The sequence below is a fragment of the Canis lupus genome, chromosome 5 (assembly GCF_048164855.1).
Source record: "Canis lupus baileyi chromosome 5, mCanLup2.hap1, whole genome shotgun sequence".
Lineage (NCBI taxonomy): Eukaryota > Metazoa > Chordata > Mammalia > Carnivora > Canidae > Canis > Canis lupus.
The window spans coordinates 48,683,400-48,702,574 of record NC_132842.1 but is presented as its reverse complement, the minus strand read 5'-3'; the positions used below and the strand labels follow the sequence as shown (position 1 = coordinate 48,702,574).

Genomic DNA, 19,175 nt, shown 5'->3' with positions numbered 1-19,175 from the left:
TCAGTGGACAAGCACCCCATATTCCCAGAAAATGGGAGTAACAAGAATTAATGAATTCTACATGCCCCGAGAGACTATCTTTTCCCTCAAACATTTAGGTGTACAAAGCCGTTACCACTTTGCCCCACCTCACATACCCACTGTTTTACATTTCCAACTGGAAGGAATGTTTGATCAACTAGCTCTGATCTGGAAAGGACAAGATATGCCCCAGGCTAGCCCACTTAGTGTCTCTGAGGTGGCAGTTCTCTATTTAAACAATAGGGATGATAATTCCTACCTACCTCGTAGGGCTGTTTAGACTTAAGATTATACATACAGATAGCTGTTTGAAAACTGCAGAGTTTACTCAGATCCAAAAGGTACACTCCCAGCAAACCTCTGTGTAGAGGACTTTGAAATTGAGTACATGTAGACTCAAAGGGTAGAACAGGACTGGAGGGCTCAGATTGCAAGTGATTCTGTGAATACCCTTACAAGTATTTTATATTTAATAAACCAATTAAGAAAACATATTAAATTAAGCAAAATATCAGTGACATTAAATGCTTAAGTTAGTAATAATGGGTTCCTGTAAATTAATGTCCACTTGCTGTGTGATTTTAGCAGGAAACCTCTTTTAGTTTCTCCTTTTCCCTTGGTTTCAACAATCAGCTTTTAAATGTTTTGTTTCCCGGTAGGCATTTTCTCTCCAGCCTGCCAGGCCCCAAGGGGGGCCCACAAGGCCACTTAGAAGTCTGAGATGCTTTGGGTAATTTTGTCCTCATCTACTGTCACAAAGGTGGCATTTTTCAAACTCATCCCTATCCCTCCATTTTTGCTGCCCACAGGAACTTCATGCCAGGGGATGGACAAAGAGTGTGGTGCTGAAGCCTGTGCATACTGTTCCTTTTAGCAACTCTTCCTTAGCATCTCTGTCAAAACTTCTAGCTACCACCCCATCCACTCTGCCTTCCTTTTATATTTTCAATGCCTAGGGTTCCGCAGTCTTCCACAGGAACACAAAATTAAGTTACCTGATCTCAAGTTCTTTTTATCGGAGAAAAAAAACCCTGAAGTCAAACCAGGTGAAATTTGGTATAATGAGAACATGAAGGTAAGGAAGAACTACTGTTTAAAAACAAAAAAAATCATTAAAAATGGGAGATGCAGGGGTGCTTGGGTGACTCCGTTGGTTAAGCGTTCTACTCTTGATCTCAAGGTCACAAGTTCAAGTCCTGTGTTGTGCTCCATGAAGCACGTGGAACCTATTTTTAAAAAAAATGGAGCTGCAGAATATGCAAGATCATGCTACATTGTTTATTAATAACCATTCAATTTGGACAAATATCTAACTCAATCCAACATTAGAGAAAAACTGAAAAACAGAACTTCATTTTCACACATTGTTACATCCTATACTCTAAGAGAAATTTAGCATTTGGAAAAATAAATAACCACGAGAAGCATGAATGAAGTATTATCAGATAGATAACCACTATTCTGGTTATCTATGACCTATGTTAAAATCTACCCTAAATTTACTGGCTTTAATACAGAATGTATCACTGGATCCCATGATTCTGCAGGGGAGAAGCTCTCCTCTTAACTTTCTCCCTGCCTCAACACGGCCCCTCCAGAGGGACAGTATGGGCTTTCTCAGAGCTTGGTAGCTTCAGGACAGCCAGACCACTTACAGGGAAACTCAGATAAAAACCTTCCACAAGACAGGAAGTGAACCTGCTAGTCTAGTCATTTAATGCCTGGGCCCAGAAACTGGCCTAGCATCTATTGTGCCATGTTCTGTTGGTCAAACATTTTTTAAAAATTGACAAGATGAGGGGAATCCCTGGGTGGCTCAGCGGTTTGGCGCCTGCCCTTGGCCCAGGGGCAATCCTGGAGTCCCAGGATTGAGTCCCACGTCGGGCTCCTGGCATGGAGCCTGCTTCTCCCTCTGCCTGTGTCTCTGCCTCTCTCTCTCTCTCTCTCTCTCTCTCTCTCTCTCTCTCTCTCTCCCCCCCTGTCTGAATAAATAAATCTTAAAAAAAAAAAATTGACAAGATGAAAAAACAAAGACCCCAAGTCTAAACAAAGGGAGTAGCAAAGGATGTGTGGCCATCTTTAATCTACTACAATTACCAAGAAAAATTATAAATCTGCTAGATTACAAAATGGAAAACTAAAGTAAGTACTTATGAGTATTAAGTAAATACTAACCATTAAAGTAAATAGTAATGAGCATGAGAATGTTGTTAGTTAAGCTAACCAGACCCAGATAAGCCACTGAACACATGAGAAGAGCTGCCAAAAAGAATAAAGCCAAAAACAAAAAAGTCATGAAAACTTAACAACATAAAAGGTATCCCAACACACAGTGCAATATTAGGTGCTGGTTTGTATGCTAATTTTTTATTCCTTCAAGGAAAAACCTAACAATATCAGGTTACACATGTTGGGTTTCTAATTAGAGTCTACGTTTAAAATTTTTAAATGTCTGTCTTTAGGGTACAAATCACTCTATCTAGTTTAGCGAACATACTTCTAAAAGTGAATGGCACCTTTACTTATCCACCTGAGAGTAAATGCTGCCATTTATTGAATATTCATCTCACACTAACCTTATACTATGTATTTTACACATACAATCAATCACATTTCACCTCACGAAAACTCGCTGTACAGAAAAGTAAACTGAGGTCCAGAGAAAAGAAGAAAGGTATTGTGATGGGAGCCAGACTCACAGTCCCCAAAAACCAACATTCTCAACACTCAGGTATCTAGCCTCTGCCTATCTATATGGTCAAAAAGAACTTCTGTACGTTAGGATCCGTATGTGCAGCTGTGCATATATAAATTCCAAGATTAGTCACTTCTGTCTCTTGACAGAATCATCATTCCATTCCTCATGTTTTAGCAATATAATACAAAGGGACACAGCTAAGAAACCCTGTACTTTTATTTAACCTTGTATTCTGTATGTACTTAGAACAGGTCTCTCCCACGTAAAGAAAGCATCTCCAGCAAAAACTTAAAAAGAGCCTAATTAAACCGAAGAAAATTACACTTTTTAAGACTGACAGTCACAGCAAACAAGTCATTTCACTGTAGATTAAAACAACAGGTAAACAATCAAAAGCTCACCTTATAATTCAAGACTGATTATTCAATGTGGAAGAAATCTTTTCTCTGAAACTATGATGTACTATAAGGTCTGCTAGAATAGAGTTGCATCAGCATTTCCAGGATAATGCTCTTGCGTGTGACTGAGTCTGCTCTTTGCCTGCAGGGCGTACTGCTGTGTGGAGCATTAGGATTTGTGACTGAATAAATCGGCTGGCCATTCTCTAGTGCCAAGCCCCCCACCCCCCCCACCCCATCAGTGATGCTTGTTTTTCATGTCCTTTTTACTTCACAGGTTTTTGTTAATATGTAAATCACTTCAGTAATTAAAACAAAAGGTGCACATTTTCCATAAAAGACACTTTGGAGTTTTTGACAGATGTGGCTCTTCTCCCTATTTTCCAGAAGACACAGTGTGTATAATGCTAACAGGGAGAGAGCACAGGCACAGTGGCAAGTGAGGGGTAGGAGGCTGAGAAGCAAGGCAACCAGCACCTGCTCTAATGGTGAGAATGAAAAAAGTGATTCCCTTTTCCCTCTGTCTCAAAGGCAGAGAATGAAGACTATTTCATAGCTTAATTCCTACTTCTTAACATCATGTTTATTCTTATGAAATAGTCACAGACGAAGCAGAACAATCACTTGTGGTATTTCCCAGGGTTCCATAGTTATAAAACAATTCATAATATTTATCATATTTATTTTTGTTCTCAGAGGCTATTATGAGAGGCTAGAATTTCATGCATGATCCAATTAACTAATTATACTTATTTAGAGGCCATGAAATGCCTAATTGCAGTCACAAATAGGAGATCACTGGTATAATTAGTTGTGCTAGCAACTACAGTCACAAAATTTCTTGGGTCAGACCACACAAAAACTGTGACCCTAATTAAGAGTATTGTTCTCAGCACAATTCAGTCTTAATATGTTAGTCACCCGTGTTTGAAAAATAAGTTCAACTCATGAAAATGTTCTCCTTACTTTAATAAATCTGGTGTGCTAGTTCCTAATTCACTAATAAAACATTTCTGGGAAAATTTCAAAATAATGCCTCAGGTACACTGTATAGAGAAAACTTTTGAGATCATTTAAGTTAAGCAGGGCAATAAGCAGAAGGGCACAGAACTGATTATCATTTGACCAGGCTCTGTGAAAAGACAGAAGGAAATAACCATCTTTTTTGCTGTCAAAAAAGAAAATAAAGCACAGATATTCCAAAACACCTAATGGGTATCCTGGACAATGTTCCCTTCCAGCAAACCTGTGGCCCTCAACTAATACGCAGTCTTCCCGTTCCATTCAATTTGTCGGTGCTTTCGGGTCAACATGCAAAATTCACCAAAAATAGCCTAACTTTACTGGGAATCTGGTTCTGTGGGAATGACCAGAGCCAGCACTCCCACCATTCACCATCCTCCTTTCTGAGGGAGGGAGGAAAGACAGAAAAAATCAGAAAGAGAGTAAGCCACAATGACAGACCTCTTATTTTGATACACAAGAAGGGCAGCCAGTGTCGGTGAGGGGAAGGAATGTGAACCGTGGGAACCTGCAGAGCACACCTTCAGTGGGCTCTGCACTGTCTGCTTCACCAAGCCGCCTCCATGAACACTTTTATGATTTGTCCAACACTCCAAGTTTATATAAATCTATTCCTGAAGACTCCTTAGGTCTTCATGATGTCTTTCTCTGATAAGCTTTCCCCTGGGCCCACTTTCCCAACATAGGCAAAAGACTAGTAGAATGAGAAAGAAAGTGTTATGCATTATCTCATCATCTTATTTTAGGCCTTAAGAACTTAAGAATCCACATTGTAGGGACGCCTGGGTGGCTCGGCGTTTGAGCGTCTGCCTTTGGCCCAGGGTGTGATCCTGGAGACCCGGGAAGTCCCACATCGGGTTCCCTGCATGAGGCCTGCTTCTCCCTCTGCCTGTGTCTCTGCCTCTCTCTCTCTCTCTCTGTGTCTCTCTCATGAACAAATAAATAAAATCTTTAAAAAAAAAAAAAAAGAATCCACATTGTAGTCATCTTAGAGATAAGGAAACTATGGTTCTCTCTAAGATAAGGGTCTGTCCAGGGCCACACAGTTGGCAAATATGAGAATCAGAATCCATACTTAAGACCATCTGACTCCAATAAACCTGTTCTTTATATTCCAGTTGAGGGCTCTGAAAACTGAAATAGCCCAGGAGAGTTTATATCTGTTTGCCCCTTTGAGAAAGCACGCTTGGTTAGGTGTCTCACATTTGAATAGATGTTATAAACTGACACAGAATGGTGACTGTGAATATGAAATGTATTAGATCTATCCTCAAATTTTTCTGAAACAAGTCCTACAGTATATAACTTCATTTCTTCAGCTGTCTTAGGCAGTGTTGGGCCGCTTTTTACTTTTCCCTTTCTCATTTTGTTTCCTAACTAAACAATGCTTACCATAAGGCACTGTAAACAGCAGGTTATTGTTAATTTACCTGCTGTTCTGTTAAGATACTCTACTGTCCACCAGCCATACTTATGGGTAAGTAGGACAACAACCTGCCCTTCATTTAACCATGGAGAACACTAAGGATAAAAGATCATCAGGAGCCCTAACAAAAAATAATCATATTTACTAATGGTTATGATTATGGAATACTGATGAATATACTTTAGCACTACAGTTGTATAAGAATCCTGAGAAAAAAAAGGATTGCAGTATTTGGTCATAAAGAACAGTAATTGTATTCATAAGAACAGTTTCTTAATGCACTGACTTTTCCATGGAGTTGAGAAAGAATCTGTGAAGGGTGCTGAGTTTCTTGGAGAACAGAATGTTTCATTTTGCTCTAATTCATTCTATTACTGAATTAAACTTTGATGTATTGGTCTTGACAAGTGCTTCATGCTGATTGTATTGTGTATGATAGTATAATCACTCCCCATGCATTTCCCACTGGCTGGCTGATTAATGCAATAGATTACCTGCAGCATGGATGGCAAGGGGGAATCATTGCCCTTCTGTACTCTAAACTGTTTGTATTTCTGTGTGTGTGTGTGTGTGTGTGTGTGTGTGCGTGTGTGTGTGTGTGTGTGTACGAGCACGCACGCGTGCATGCGCCCAGGCAAGCATTTAGATATACATAGGCACCCATGAATATCCATCATGGGTGGAGAAGGCGGGACAAGCCAGAAGGGGAAAAGAAAACTGAAGGCACAGTGAAGATTATAGCCTTTCAAACACTGTTTTTAGTACACCAAAAATACTCACTTCTTAAGGCTTCTAGATAGGTGTTTAACATTACACTTCAATTATTTATTATTTTATTTACAAATATCTTACTGACCAACTACATACCAGGCACATTATTTTCCACCTGTACAGGAACACTAACTTTAAAAAGTTTCAATTTCAGTATTCTAATTAATGGACAATAAGGGAAAGGAGGGTGAGATTGAACACTAATATAGGGATGGAAAAAGGATAGCTCTGGAACTAGTTCCAATGCCCCTGAAAAGACAGCAACTGACAAGATTACTAAGGGAATGGTTTAAATGATTCCAAAACAAACAAACAAAAAATCTCTCAGACTAGTTAGTCTATTTAGGACTCTAGTGTTTAGCAAAGAGCATCTTCTGTGTATGCTCAATATGTATGGTGAATAGGTTCCTAAATACATTAATGTCATCTTTATTTTTTTTTAATAGTTTATTTACTTATTCATGAGAATACACAGAGAGGAGAGAGAGAGGCAGACACACAGGCAGTGGGAGAAGCAGGCTCCATGCAGGGAGCCCGAATTGGGACTCGATCCCAGGTCTCCAGGATCACGCCCTGGGCTGAAGGCGGTGCTAAACCACTGGGCCACCCGGGCTGCCCTAATGTCATCTTTAAATGTCTGTCAGGGAGGGGCGGGTGTCAGACTTTTGTGGTCTTGGCAACATTTTGAAAGCCTTCCTCCTAACAGGATTTTCCTCCATTTCCAAGCTTATATTCGACTCAAATGCCCTGTTTACAGTCCTCCCATCCAACCTCCTCAGCCCATGTTCATCCACAAAGAGAGACTGTAGCTTCCAATAAGCCATTTAAAGGTGGTTTGACAACTAAGTCTGATTCTTAATTGATGAATTCTTACTCTCTCCTCTAGGTTTGCCCAAGCAAATTTTGAAATTTACTAAGATACCCCAAAATAAAAGGGGTTGACAAGCACCACATAGGGTCAAGAAGGTAGAGCTGGTCATAGTTCAAATTCATAGAGATTTGAATTCCTATGTCAAAGACTATCTTTGCAACAGGAAACACAGAGAGTTGGGTGAGTTAGCCATATTTCAGACAATTACTATCACTACTCCCAGTTATTTGTTTCTAGATCAGAGCCTAAGAAAAATAGCCTAGAACCCAGTCATGACTCATCCAAGCAATTTAATGGTAGAAGGCACCTGTATTTTACTAGACAGTATACTATTCTCATTCCAAGCTGGAATTTTTAAACACTAATAAAACAATGTTATGCAATTGTTACATAAGCTTATAGCAGCCTCACAAAAATTCACCTGCTATAAATCATTTACCAGCGCCTGCCTTCTCCTTAAAATAAAAGAGAAAATTATTTATAATAATAAAAAAGTCATTCTTTAGTAGACCTCTGAGTGGCTACTTAAAAGCCTATTGAATATAGTCACAATCAAAAATGCATTTTTAATCTCAGAATCCTTTGTTCTAGAGAAATCTTAACAGAAAGCCTATGTGTCAAGTGGTGAAAGTCACTCTGTTGGGACTCAGAGGACTTGCCTCCCTCTCCACACTCTCTTCCTCCCTCTCCTGCCTCAGGGGCTCTATGAGGCACTGCTGAACACCCCCTGTCTAGGAAACACCCATTAATCATTTTCCTGGGTTCCCCTGCCCCCTCATTAACCCACCTAAGCTTGAATCAACTACAAAAACATTTATAAAGCCCCTTGCTCCATATGACACAAAGAACAGCCTAAGTGGCTGCTTCGGTCCTCCCTCAGCTTCCACTTCTTTCAGTCTAGCTCTTGGCATCTCCGATTCCCCACGAAGCCCCTGGGAATCTCATATGGCTTAAATGAGGCTTCTCAGACCTCGTTAATTTTTGTATGCTGCCACTTTAGGGTAAGAAATGGTGAGAGGAAATTATCCCCAGCCTGTCTTCCTTCATTCTCTCTCTCTCACTTCCCACCACTCTAGTGTGATGGTGCTCTCTAGAGATCCACAATCTAGCAAGGAGACCGCTCCCTCTCCCAACCACATTTCCCTTTGGTGGCAGTTTCTTGAGGGCAAGTACAATACTAACTCTTAGGAAACAGGAAGAGAACTTTTCTAAAACTGTTGGCAGGAAGAAAAGGATACTTTACACCAATGCTCTGACACTCCTAGTAGCCACTAATGTGAGAAGAGGATTACTACCAGTGGACTCATCTTTTATAAACAAAGATAACAAAAAAGAATGGAAAAAAATGGATTCCAAATCCATTCTTGGTACAAATAATGCTACCAGCATACTACATATACAATATAGGACACTAACATGTAGTACACAATGAGCCATAAGGCATCTTAACTCCAACCCAATCCCTGTGATCTATATTTAGAATAAAGTTTTGATAAAAATACACAAGGGGGTAATCTCCAAGTGTTGTTACATATTATCCAATTGTACACCTAAATAACTAAGAGAATGACTATCATTAGGAATCTCCAATTGGTTAGATAATAGGATCAAATGGTCTGTAAAGATCTCTTAATCTTGCAAATCTACCACTTTCTGCTAATATTTAACATTTTTTCTCTTTATTTCCACTTTTTCCCATAAATGGGTACTGAATGGATAATTCAACCCCAGCAGTGGCACTCAAGAGAAGGATATACTGCACAGGAAGTAAAGAAATATGCAATCTCTCTTTTGGTTAACTTCTGATCCTTAACTAGAAATGAACTCTGCCTACTTAAAGAAACAGAGAACAAACCCCTCTTCCCATCCCTACAGTAGAGCTGAACCCAAAGGCCTCTGACCAACGAACACAGAAGTCTCGTTTTAAGAGACAGAAAGCAATAAGACCATACAACAGCAAAAGAAACAGGCCCAGGTAATGAGGGTGGAGTCAACGACAGGCGTCCTGAGAACACGGCTGGACAGAAGCAAAGCCTCCTGAGCAATACAACAGACAAAACCTCCATATTTAGAGGGAGCTCTCAATAATAAGAAGAAACCACAGACTGAAACAGGAATGTGCAACCCCATTCCAGAGCAGGCGAGGCCAGCCCAACCCAGCCCAAGTGCAGGAGGCTTACAGAGCTACAGACCATAGATATAAACGTGTTGACAACTGTGTTATCATTAGGGCCTGGTATAGGCCAGGACAAAGACCTTGACCTAAGGGTCTCGCTGGCTCCTTAGCAAAGGAACCTGGAAAATGAAATGAAAACTTGACCCTAACCCATATTCAGTATGTACTACACGTATTTTGTGATAAGTTTTTTTTTTTTTTTTTTAAATGTACGATTGTCACAGAGAGAGAGAGAGGCAGAGACACAGGCAGAGGGAGAAGCAGGCTCCATGCACCGGGAGCCCGACGTGGGACTTGATCTCGGGTCTCCAGGATCACGCCCTGGGCCAAAGGCAGGCGCCAAACCACTGCGCCACCCAGGGATCCCTATTTTGTGCTAAGTTTAACTTTATTATGACAGTTCTTAATCGTATGTATTTGGCTCTTCTACATTAATGTGTGTGTTTTTTTTTTTTTTAGACTGAAGTTAGAGAGTCTTTAGAAACCCAGATGAGCAACTAGACTAGGGAAGCTATGCTGACTACTACAATTAGACCTGCAGGACCATGGGTGGGCAGACCAGGCCCTGTAGCTTTTACAGGGCTTACTGTCATCCAGGTGAGCTTCACCTTGCCCCCGCTCTGCCCTGAGCAGAGACCCCATTAGCGGAAAGGCAAATTAAAGCAAGTGAGGATGGAGTCCAGTTTGGTGGTTGTGTCTTTGAAGTCACTGACCTGTGATTAAATTCCTGCTCTGCTGCTGTGACCTCAGGCAAGTTCTCTAGTCTCTCTAAGGTCCAGTTTACTCAGCTATAAAATTTGGGCTAATAATTATACCTATTTCACTGGATTAAGAATAAAAATATAATACATGCATCAAGAGCTTAGCACAGTGCCTGATAAAGAAGTGCTGACATTTATGTCATCCTTCCTAGCTGGACTAAAATGGAAAAAAAAAAAGACAAATCTAGATCCTATGTTTACTCTCCTTCCTCTGAAGTAACAACAAAGGAAAGTAAAACTGGACTGAAAATCTTGAAGATGACATTGGTGATAATGAATTTGAACCCTTTAGAGCCTTCTCCCACTAAATTCATCCCTGTCTTGGTTCATGCTATTCCTTCTCACTGGTTTTTCCCTACAACTCACCTCCATGAACATCTTGTAAAAAACCATGTTAAATTCCATCTGTACAAGTATTTGTAACAATTATGTGATAAATAACACTATCAAAGTGCTCCTAGTTCATTCATGCCTATTCTAATTTCTGTCTCTTGATGGTTCAATCTCTCTGCTCCCTCTCTACTACAAGAACCATTACCAACAGTAAAATCAAACACTTAATACATCTATTCCTCTGGACACTGAAAACACTTAATATGTACTGAGACAGAAACCAACCATAATAAAACTTCTGGAAAGAAGGGTTAATGGAAGGCACTGAAGTGGTTTAAGTGGTAAAACCATATTCTCCTTAAGCCCAGGGAAGACAAACTGATAGGTGAGAAGTAATCCCTAACATGTGATTCATTATTCGTTAGGTTTACATAGTACACTTAGAGCTACACAGAAGTTTCCAACTCTGTGCCTGACATCATTTTGCTGCAAGGGGGCTCTAGGAATTGCTGTTTTCTCCATGGCACTAGCAAAGAGAACACTACTTATATGGCAAACTACACTGGAATGCTTCCTAGCTCTCACCGAAAAGCAGTTACTTGTTAGCCATTCCTAACCACCATCAGCTTCAAACTCTGGAAAACATGGATTTGAATTTATCATATAAACTGAGTAGGGGCTCAATACCATAGGTGAAATTACTTAGCCTACTATGTTGGGAGGTATCAGGTGGCATTCTCTGGAAATTTCTCCACAATGACCTCCAAAGCACAGTCTTTGGAATCTTATTTCTGAATGTGCACAAAAGCCCTTATAAATGACTTAGAGCATCATTTTAAATGTGTGACTTAAGCATAGGATTCAAGAGTAATGACAGTGGGTACAGAAGAGGCCCACAGAGATGCACACTTGTATCACAGGTGTAGACAGGTTAGTATTCTGAGTACATGGAGTAGGTAATTTTTAGTATTTGCAGTAAATTTGGTCTCAGTGGATGGAATGGTGGATGAGCTAAGTTTAAATTCTCTATTGCTGAACAAAGATTTATTGTGTACCTTGAATCTGTATACCCAATCTATCTAGCACCTTACAAGGAATATTATAGCTGTTGCCTAGTAACAGTGGTCAAACTAACCTTACAATGGAATTCAAAATAGAAAGAAAGTACTTTTTATTTTTAAGATTTTAAGTAATCTCTACACCCAACGTGCGGCTCAAATTCACAACCCAGAGATCAAGAAGAGTCACATGTTCCACCAACTGAGCCAGCCTGATGCCCCCATACCAAAACCTTTGAAAATAATTCTGAGAGATAACCACTCAAAGCAGCAAGGTTCTTGCAATGGGAATCCAGACTCTCCCTAAAACAAAAACAGATCTTACATGCTAGAAATAGAAAGCACATGACTCAGCTCCGAGAGGAAGTATTTAAATTTTAGGGAAAAAAGCACATTATGTAATACCTGAAAATGAAAATTTAAGAATTTTTCCCTATGATAAATCTGTAATTAAATCTTATTTAACTGTTTCCTCTAATGACATCCATTTTAATTAGGTTTTAATGGACTGGCAGCCACAACCTATAGTTTTATGAAGCAAAGTAAAATTACAGTCTAGGAAGACATTTAAGGAAAGAAACCTATCAACACAGATGAGAGGTTACAATATATCCCCTCATCCCTAAAGACCCCCATGGTAATTAAGTGTGCTGAACAGACAGCCATTAGGGCTAACAGTAGGTGTGCTCACCACCAATCAGCACTGGGTTATTCTTTGAAATCTAAGGGTTATTGCTGTGATCTGCTTTCTAGAATATTTGCAATGTCATAGAATAAAAGAATGCAACTGAAGAGATGTGGGTTCTATAGCTCTACCAAATATGCAGCTTCTATCACTATTTCTGTCTTAAGATTTTAATGTATACATTTCCTTACAGCTGATCATGATACATCACTCACTGAGAAGACTGTTGTATGTTTCAGAAAATGATCATAGAGAAAAAGTAAAATTAATGTACAAAAAAAAGATTCACGTATAAGAATAATGTATCTGCAAATGAGATGCACTGAACAGGATCTTAATAGTGTGCATCCGTATCTATTTCATACTACATTATGAAAATCAGGGAATAAATCACGAAAATTAACTCAGACCAAATGAATACCACAGGCACTTATTTTAGTAAAGAAGAACTGAGCACAATCAATCCTTCTGTTAGAGGATGGGGAAAAGAATCCGGCTTGTTGCTACTTTGAAGTAGTTTGTATACAACTTATTTATTTGAAAGAGAGACAAAATTATATGAATATTATTTTTAAAATTAATTTTGAAACATCAACACTTACATTTTAATAAATCATATATACTCAGTAAGTTGAAAATATGGTGGAGGGGAATATATGATCCTATCAAAAAGTAAAATTCTGTAACCAGGCCGACAATCTGATGTCTCCAAATCCCTCTGCCAAAAAACAGAGTTACTTGGCTAAGATACTCTTACTTGTACACTTTCATCAGATTAAGACTTTCATGCCAGGAATCCTTTTTTCTTCCTGGTGCATTGGCCATTGCCAGAAATGGACCCAACGAATTCACCAGTGCTAAGGAGTTAAGCATCTGAGATTTAATTTAACAGTTTCAGCTTTATTAAGCTGTCACAGAGCAGCCCCACTTTGATAACAGTAGCTGTTCCAATTATGGCTTGGTTTAGGGTTGACAAGTATAATGATTCATTCGTGGCACATGAGAAGCAATAAAAGGTTGTTTTGCATTACAGCTTTAAAAATGTGGGCACTTTTTTCATTTAATTTGTCACTTAGCTTTTGCTAAGAGGACATTTAAATTGCAGTAAAAGGCAAATGGGGCTTTTAGTTTAAATGTAATCCCCATATTTAAATGATCTGTAATGGTGCAGTGTTGGAGTGGGAACACTATTGTCTCACAGTGGGTCCTGATGGTGACATGTGACATTTGTATTCAGGTCCTGTATTATCCATGTGGCTAAAGGGCTTCCAATTTCATTTCACAGCCAGAAGCCTGCAGAAAACACCAATTAACTTGCAGATCCCATTTGCCGACAAAACTCAGCCTCTTCTCAATGTCTGGCATCTGGCAGTGCTCAGCATTTAATTCCAAAGCAGAGCCTTGAAGCAATGTGAGCCCTGTGCAGGGGCACAAAGTCAAATTCTCTCATTTTATTAAGAAGTAAAATCCTTTCCTTTTGTAGTCCAGGAGCAACTTTTAGTTAATTTTTTGGTGAATGAATATTAAGATATAATAGTTATTGTTACTTCTACATGAGATTCTTTACAAAACTTAGACCACCATTAAAATGGCCAGTGACCTCTGCTTGCCATCAGGGTACATGAGAATTTATAGCATTCTAATAATGATGGGGGGGGGTTGATTTGTGAAGAAAGAAAATACAGGGCAAGAAGATATATTCTTCGTCCTAGACTAAAATCAAAGAACTTGTATAATATAAAGCCTGGCCTATAATCAGAAAGCAGTTCATCAGACAGTGTAACTAGAATCAGCTGGTGGAAACACCCTCCTAATGAGAATTTATACTTTTGATTGAGGGGTGAGGCACATAATTTTCAAAACCAACTTGGAAAAGTGAGATGGACTAACAAATTAAATATGAACACTGTGAGTTTTACTTAACTATATCCCTTGAAAGTTTTTTGGTAGACAAAAAAATTAGTCTGTACTTTCTTCCTAATTAGTTATTTGTAATTCTAAGTTCTTCCAAGTACCAAAGCTCTTTAAATTTTATTCATTTAATATTGTTCCAATATTTTTTCCTTAAATTTTAAATTTATTTCCTTAAATAAATTCCTTAATAATTTACTTCATTATGGTTTTGTTCAATGCCAGACCTTTCAAATGTCATAAATCAACCAGTCAAATCAACATTTACTACAGAATTATGAAACTGAGGAGGGTGTACCTAGAAAAGTGTCGTCACTCAGTATTCTATAAAAATATGTTTAAACCACTCATCACACTTGTGTATTCCAAACACCACCCTGTGCTCCCAAACACTCTTCCAATATAGTAGAAACAATCTACTATAATTATGGACTGATTTACATTTTGATGTGAGTAAAAGCCACTAACCATTACTTCAGGTGACCAGGGAAAGTACCAAAATTAAGTTATAGCAAGATACTTTAATAAAAATATCAAGAGAAAAAAGCCAACAAATGTCTAACAGTTGGATAGTAGCAGACATATATGTTACAAAAAAAGAAAAAAAAAAAATGGTCCTCTATAGCAAGTTTCTGAACACATATCCTATTAGTGGCAAAGGAGGAAACTCTGATGCCCAAGTTTTTATCAATCTAACCCTAGATTGGTCAATGTCCTCTTCTGGAAATCTCCTAAATTTCCCCAGAGTTCCGTTTCCTTATCGATAAAACAGTTCACCTCAAAGGTCCCTTCCAATCATGTGGTATATGCACAAACAACAATTTCTCTTTGTCTAGGCTTGACATGGGATCAATCCGCAGGATATGGTCTCCCATCAGCCAAAAAGGGAAAGAAAAGTCAAGGGATAAAGAGTTCTTCTACCATTCAAAGAAACTAGAATCTTCTAGCAAACATACCCAGAACATAAAATTAATATAGGCATTGATATTGTCAAAAATTCCACCTGTCACATTCTTAAGAGAAAGACAATGTAACAAATGCATTGTTAATTCCCTAGCAATAATCACTGAGTAAAAATAATCATCCCTCCAAATTTCCCAGTGAGCCTGACTAGCCGATTTCTCATTTTTTCAATCACCTGCTATATTTCTATCTTTATTACAGAGATTTGGGAAGAAATAAAAATTATAGTTGACTTTATCTTTTAAATGCTGACTATCAACAGTTCACCTAAGTCTCTAACAGCCAAGACATAAATGCTCAAACTACTTTTGAAACTTTTAATGTACTCAAAGGGGGAAAACAGCCAAATTTTAGCTAAACTGATTACAGTATTATTCTAGAAATAAATCACCAGCTTTATTAGACGAAACACCTATTTTAAAATAATGACTTATTTTTTCCAAATATTTAAAGGCAGATTCCTGTGCTTGCTTTCCTCAAGATCCAACAACTTTCCCCAAACTCTCCCAAGATTATTTCTTGCAAATGCCAGCCCAAGCCCTCCTTCTTCTAACCAGTGTCTAGTGGCAATAAGTTCACAGAGGAGCATATCTCCCTTCAGTAACACTCTAACCATGCACTTTCAACATTCAACCATGATTTTATCCATACACAACTCAATGGCAATCCATCAGGAAACTTATATTTACCCAGCTCATCCCAGAGCTGCCTGTATTTATCAGTCATTGCAGTGCCTTGTTGCCTCCAAAGTGACAGACGAGGGTCAGCCATGAATTGCTCCGTTATCAACGTCAACATGCGGGCCCCATTAGAATCCCTCATCTTCAACATCTCCCGCACCTGTTGGGGAAAGAACAGACCTTTAGAAAAGTACTCAAAAATACACAGCAATATGACAACAGACCACTTTATTTCTTTCTCTGGGGTCTGAGGCAGTTAATTTTTGATACCAGACCTCTTTGGCATACAAAAGTTGTTAAAAACTGGTTTCTATCCTAAATGGCAATTTAATCAGAAATGACTGTTGGTTTTTTAAAATCATGTTTCATAATCCAAATGAGGAAAAGAAATTTGGTTAACTTCCCAATTGCAATAAAACTTTTCTGCTAACCCACAGAAAAATAATACCAAAATAAACAAGACAAATCATTTGGTACCTTCCTGACCCTTCCAACTGATTGTACTTACCATTAAAGTAGAAGAGCTGAAAGCAGTCTACTGATAACTCTTGAGGGATCTTCTAAATTGACTGGATAATGTTTATAATAATAGCATCTGTCTTTCTGTTTTTAAAAAACTGCTTTGTTGAGACCTAATTCACAAACCATACATTTCAACAATTTAAACTGTGCACTTCAATGTTTTTCAATGTATTTCTAGAATTGTGAAGTCCTTTAGTTTTTGAGGTAAATTAGAATTTCAATAAGTTCTCACACCAAAGTTTTCTGAGAAGAAAAGCAATGCCATACTTTTATATTCACCCCAATGGGGCTGTAAGAGGAAATGGGCTGTGCTGTAGGTTAAAGAACTCCCTGGCCCCAACTGAGCGATCAGTCCAGGAAGCAGAATTATAACCTGTGATCTAGTGAGCTAACTCAGTCTCTCAAGTTGGAACTTCAAGCTCTGTCCATTACTCTGGAGCCAAATCCCAACCCCCTAAAATAAAATACAATACAATACAGTACAATACAATACAATAAAATAAATAAAATAAAAAATAAAATAAACAAAACAAAATAAATAAAATAAATAAAATATAGAATAGAATAAAATAAAATAAAAATAAAATAAATAAAATAAAATCACAAGACTAAGTGTCTCTATAGGAAACCCTAAATAAATCCATCCATTCCAAAAGTGAGTACTGCTATGTGTTCAACAAACATGAATCCCAGGTGAACACTACCAGTTCTCCCTATAGGAAATTACTGGAGCAAGGTCATAAGCAGCAGAAAAGGAAAGAGGGTCCTTTTACTCAAGATTCTATGTGAAAGGCAAATGAATGAGGAAATGGCAGATATTCAATAAAGCAGCCCAAACCTCAAGATCTATTGATCCTGTGTCAGGTCTGTGCCCTGACAAGTAATGGAAGCCCATGACAGGCTTCAAATGGGAGCCCTGTAAGGAACTCAAAAGCATTTTTACACTGAATCACAAGTGTTGTGCTTCCAGGATTATTTCAGTAATAATCTTAAAAAGTTTTTTATTCCAATATGGAAGCTCTGAAAAATCATGAACAGAAGAAGACTGGGAGGAAGAAAGGGAGTTACTATTTATTAGACATCACGCTAAAGAGTTTTACATTTATATTGATTATGTAATATTCACAACAACCATACAAAATAGGCCAGATTATAATCCCTATTTCATGACTTATAAAAACCATGCTTCAAAGAAGTACAGTAACTTGCCCAAAGGACAAGAGGAATCGCTGGAATCAGAGCCCAGATCTGTCTTAACTCTAAAAGTTATGCCAAAAAAAAAAAGTTATGCCATTTCCAAAATTAGATGATGCTGTTACTTCATATGGCATACATAATGTGCATATTGTATACAGGGATAAAAATAGCAGCTATAGGCCAGTCTAATACCTCTTTACTTTGCTTCCACTAGACCAAAGTGTACTATCTGCTAACAAGAGAATCTCTGAAATACTTTCTGTGTATCTAAATATACTAAACCTTTAATATTACCACCATATCATGGATAGGATTTAATGTTCATCTTCCTGACAGATTTCTAACCTATTACTCAGCAATAGCAATGAAAATAAACACTTTACTGTTAAGCATATAAACCACAACTATTAAGCAACACACAAGTACATCTACAGTTTAATGGTAATTAATTTTCAGACAGCTGACTCTGATATATTACAAGAGTCTGATGTACCTGTGAATTACCAAAAATGAGTAAATGATGTGTGAAGTAGTTTTAGGGTTAAATGTATTATATTATAATCTAATTCTCAGAAAATGGGCAATCTATATACAGAAAATGGGATAAATCTTTAGTAAGAGGATACTGATTAATCAGAATACACTCTTTTCTGGCCATAACCAGTAACGGAATATACTCTAATTCTTCAGAACTAAAAAAAAAAAAAAATATATATATATATATATATATATACACACACACACATATATTATATATTAGTTAATATATTAGTTATTATAAATATTAGAAAAACTGTATAACAAAACTGTCAATGAGTTATCAAAAGTATCAATCAATAATTTCTTTCATTAAAACCAATTTGAATACACTAGCCATAATAGTAGCTGTAACCCCCTGGAAAAGACATTGATTTAATATTTATTAAAAGAGCATTTTACCCAGTATTTAGAATTGGGTTTATGGTACCAAAATTTCTGTATAAAGCAACAGATTAAAAAAAATTAAATTAAAATAAATAAATAAATAAAGCAACAGATACAGCTTCTACTCACACAGAATTTACAATGAAGATAACTGTTTCTTCCATCATCACATTTTGGTGATAAAAATTAACATTTACCAAGGCCAAAATGACGTTCAGACACCATTTGTCATTTAATCACAACTTGAGGAGATATGTTATCATTAGCTAATTTTACAGATGAGGAAACTGACTTAAATAACTTGCCACAGTTCATACATTCTATAAGATTTAGAACTAAAAAATAAAGCCAGGTCTGTATGACTCCAAAGTCCATGCTTTTGAAACAAATTTAAATATACTAAACATCATTAAACTAAATATATATAATGTTATATATGCACGTATTAACTATTCAAAAATAACTATTCAAAAATAATAATTAACTATTCAAAAATACAGATTATGGATTGGTACGAGAGATATTTCTCAACCTCAAAAGAAAAAACCCTTAAATATATAATAAAGCACATTTGAAGGACTATATTCAAAGTTACGCTCTACTTGAGAATATTAACTAGAAAAAGTAAGAACTTGAAAAGATGGCATTTTTAATAATATTAAGCTATTTACTTTTGAGTTTTGAAAGGTTTTCAAAACTGTATAAAGTGTCACCATTTATTAACGGGAATGGAGAGAAACAAAAATGTTTCACATCT

General features: G+C 37.5%; 1 protein-coding gene across 1 annotated transcript in view; it reads right to left on the bottom strand.

The window, feature by feature from the left end:
• The window catches only part of ZSWIM6 (zinc finger SWIM-type containing 6), a 194,030-nt gene that overhangs the window by 34,880 nt on the left and 139,975 nt on the right, over positions 1-19,175 (bottom strand). The window contains exon 4 of the mRNA XM_072826598.1: positions 15,785-15,935. Within this exon, the coding sequence (XP_072682699.1) occupies positions 15,785-15,935 (151 nt within the window). The remainder of the gene's footprint in view (positions 1-15,784; positions 15,936-19,175) is intronic.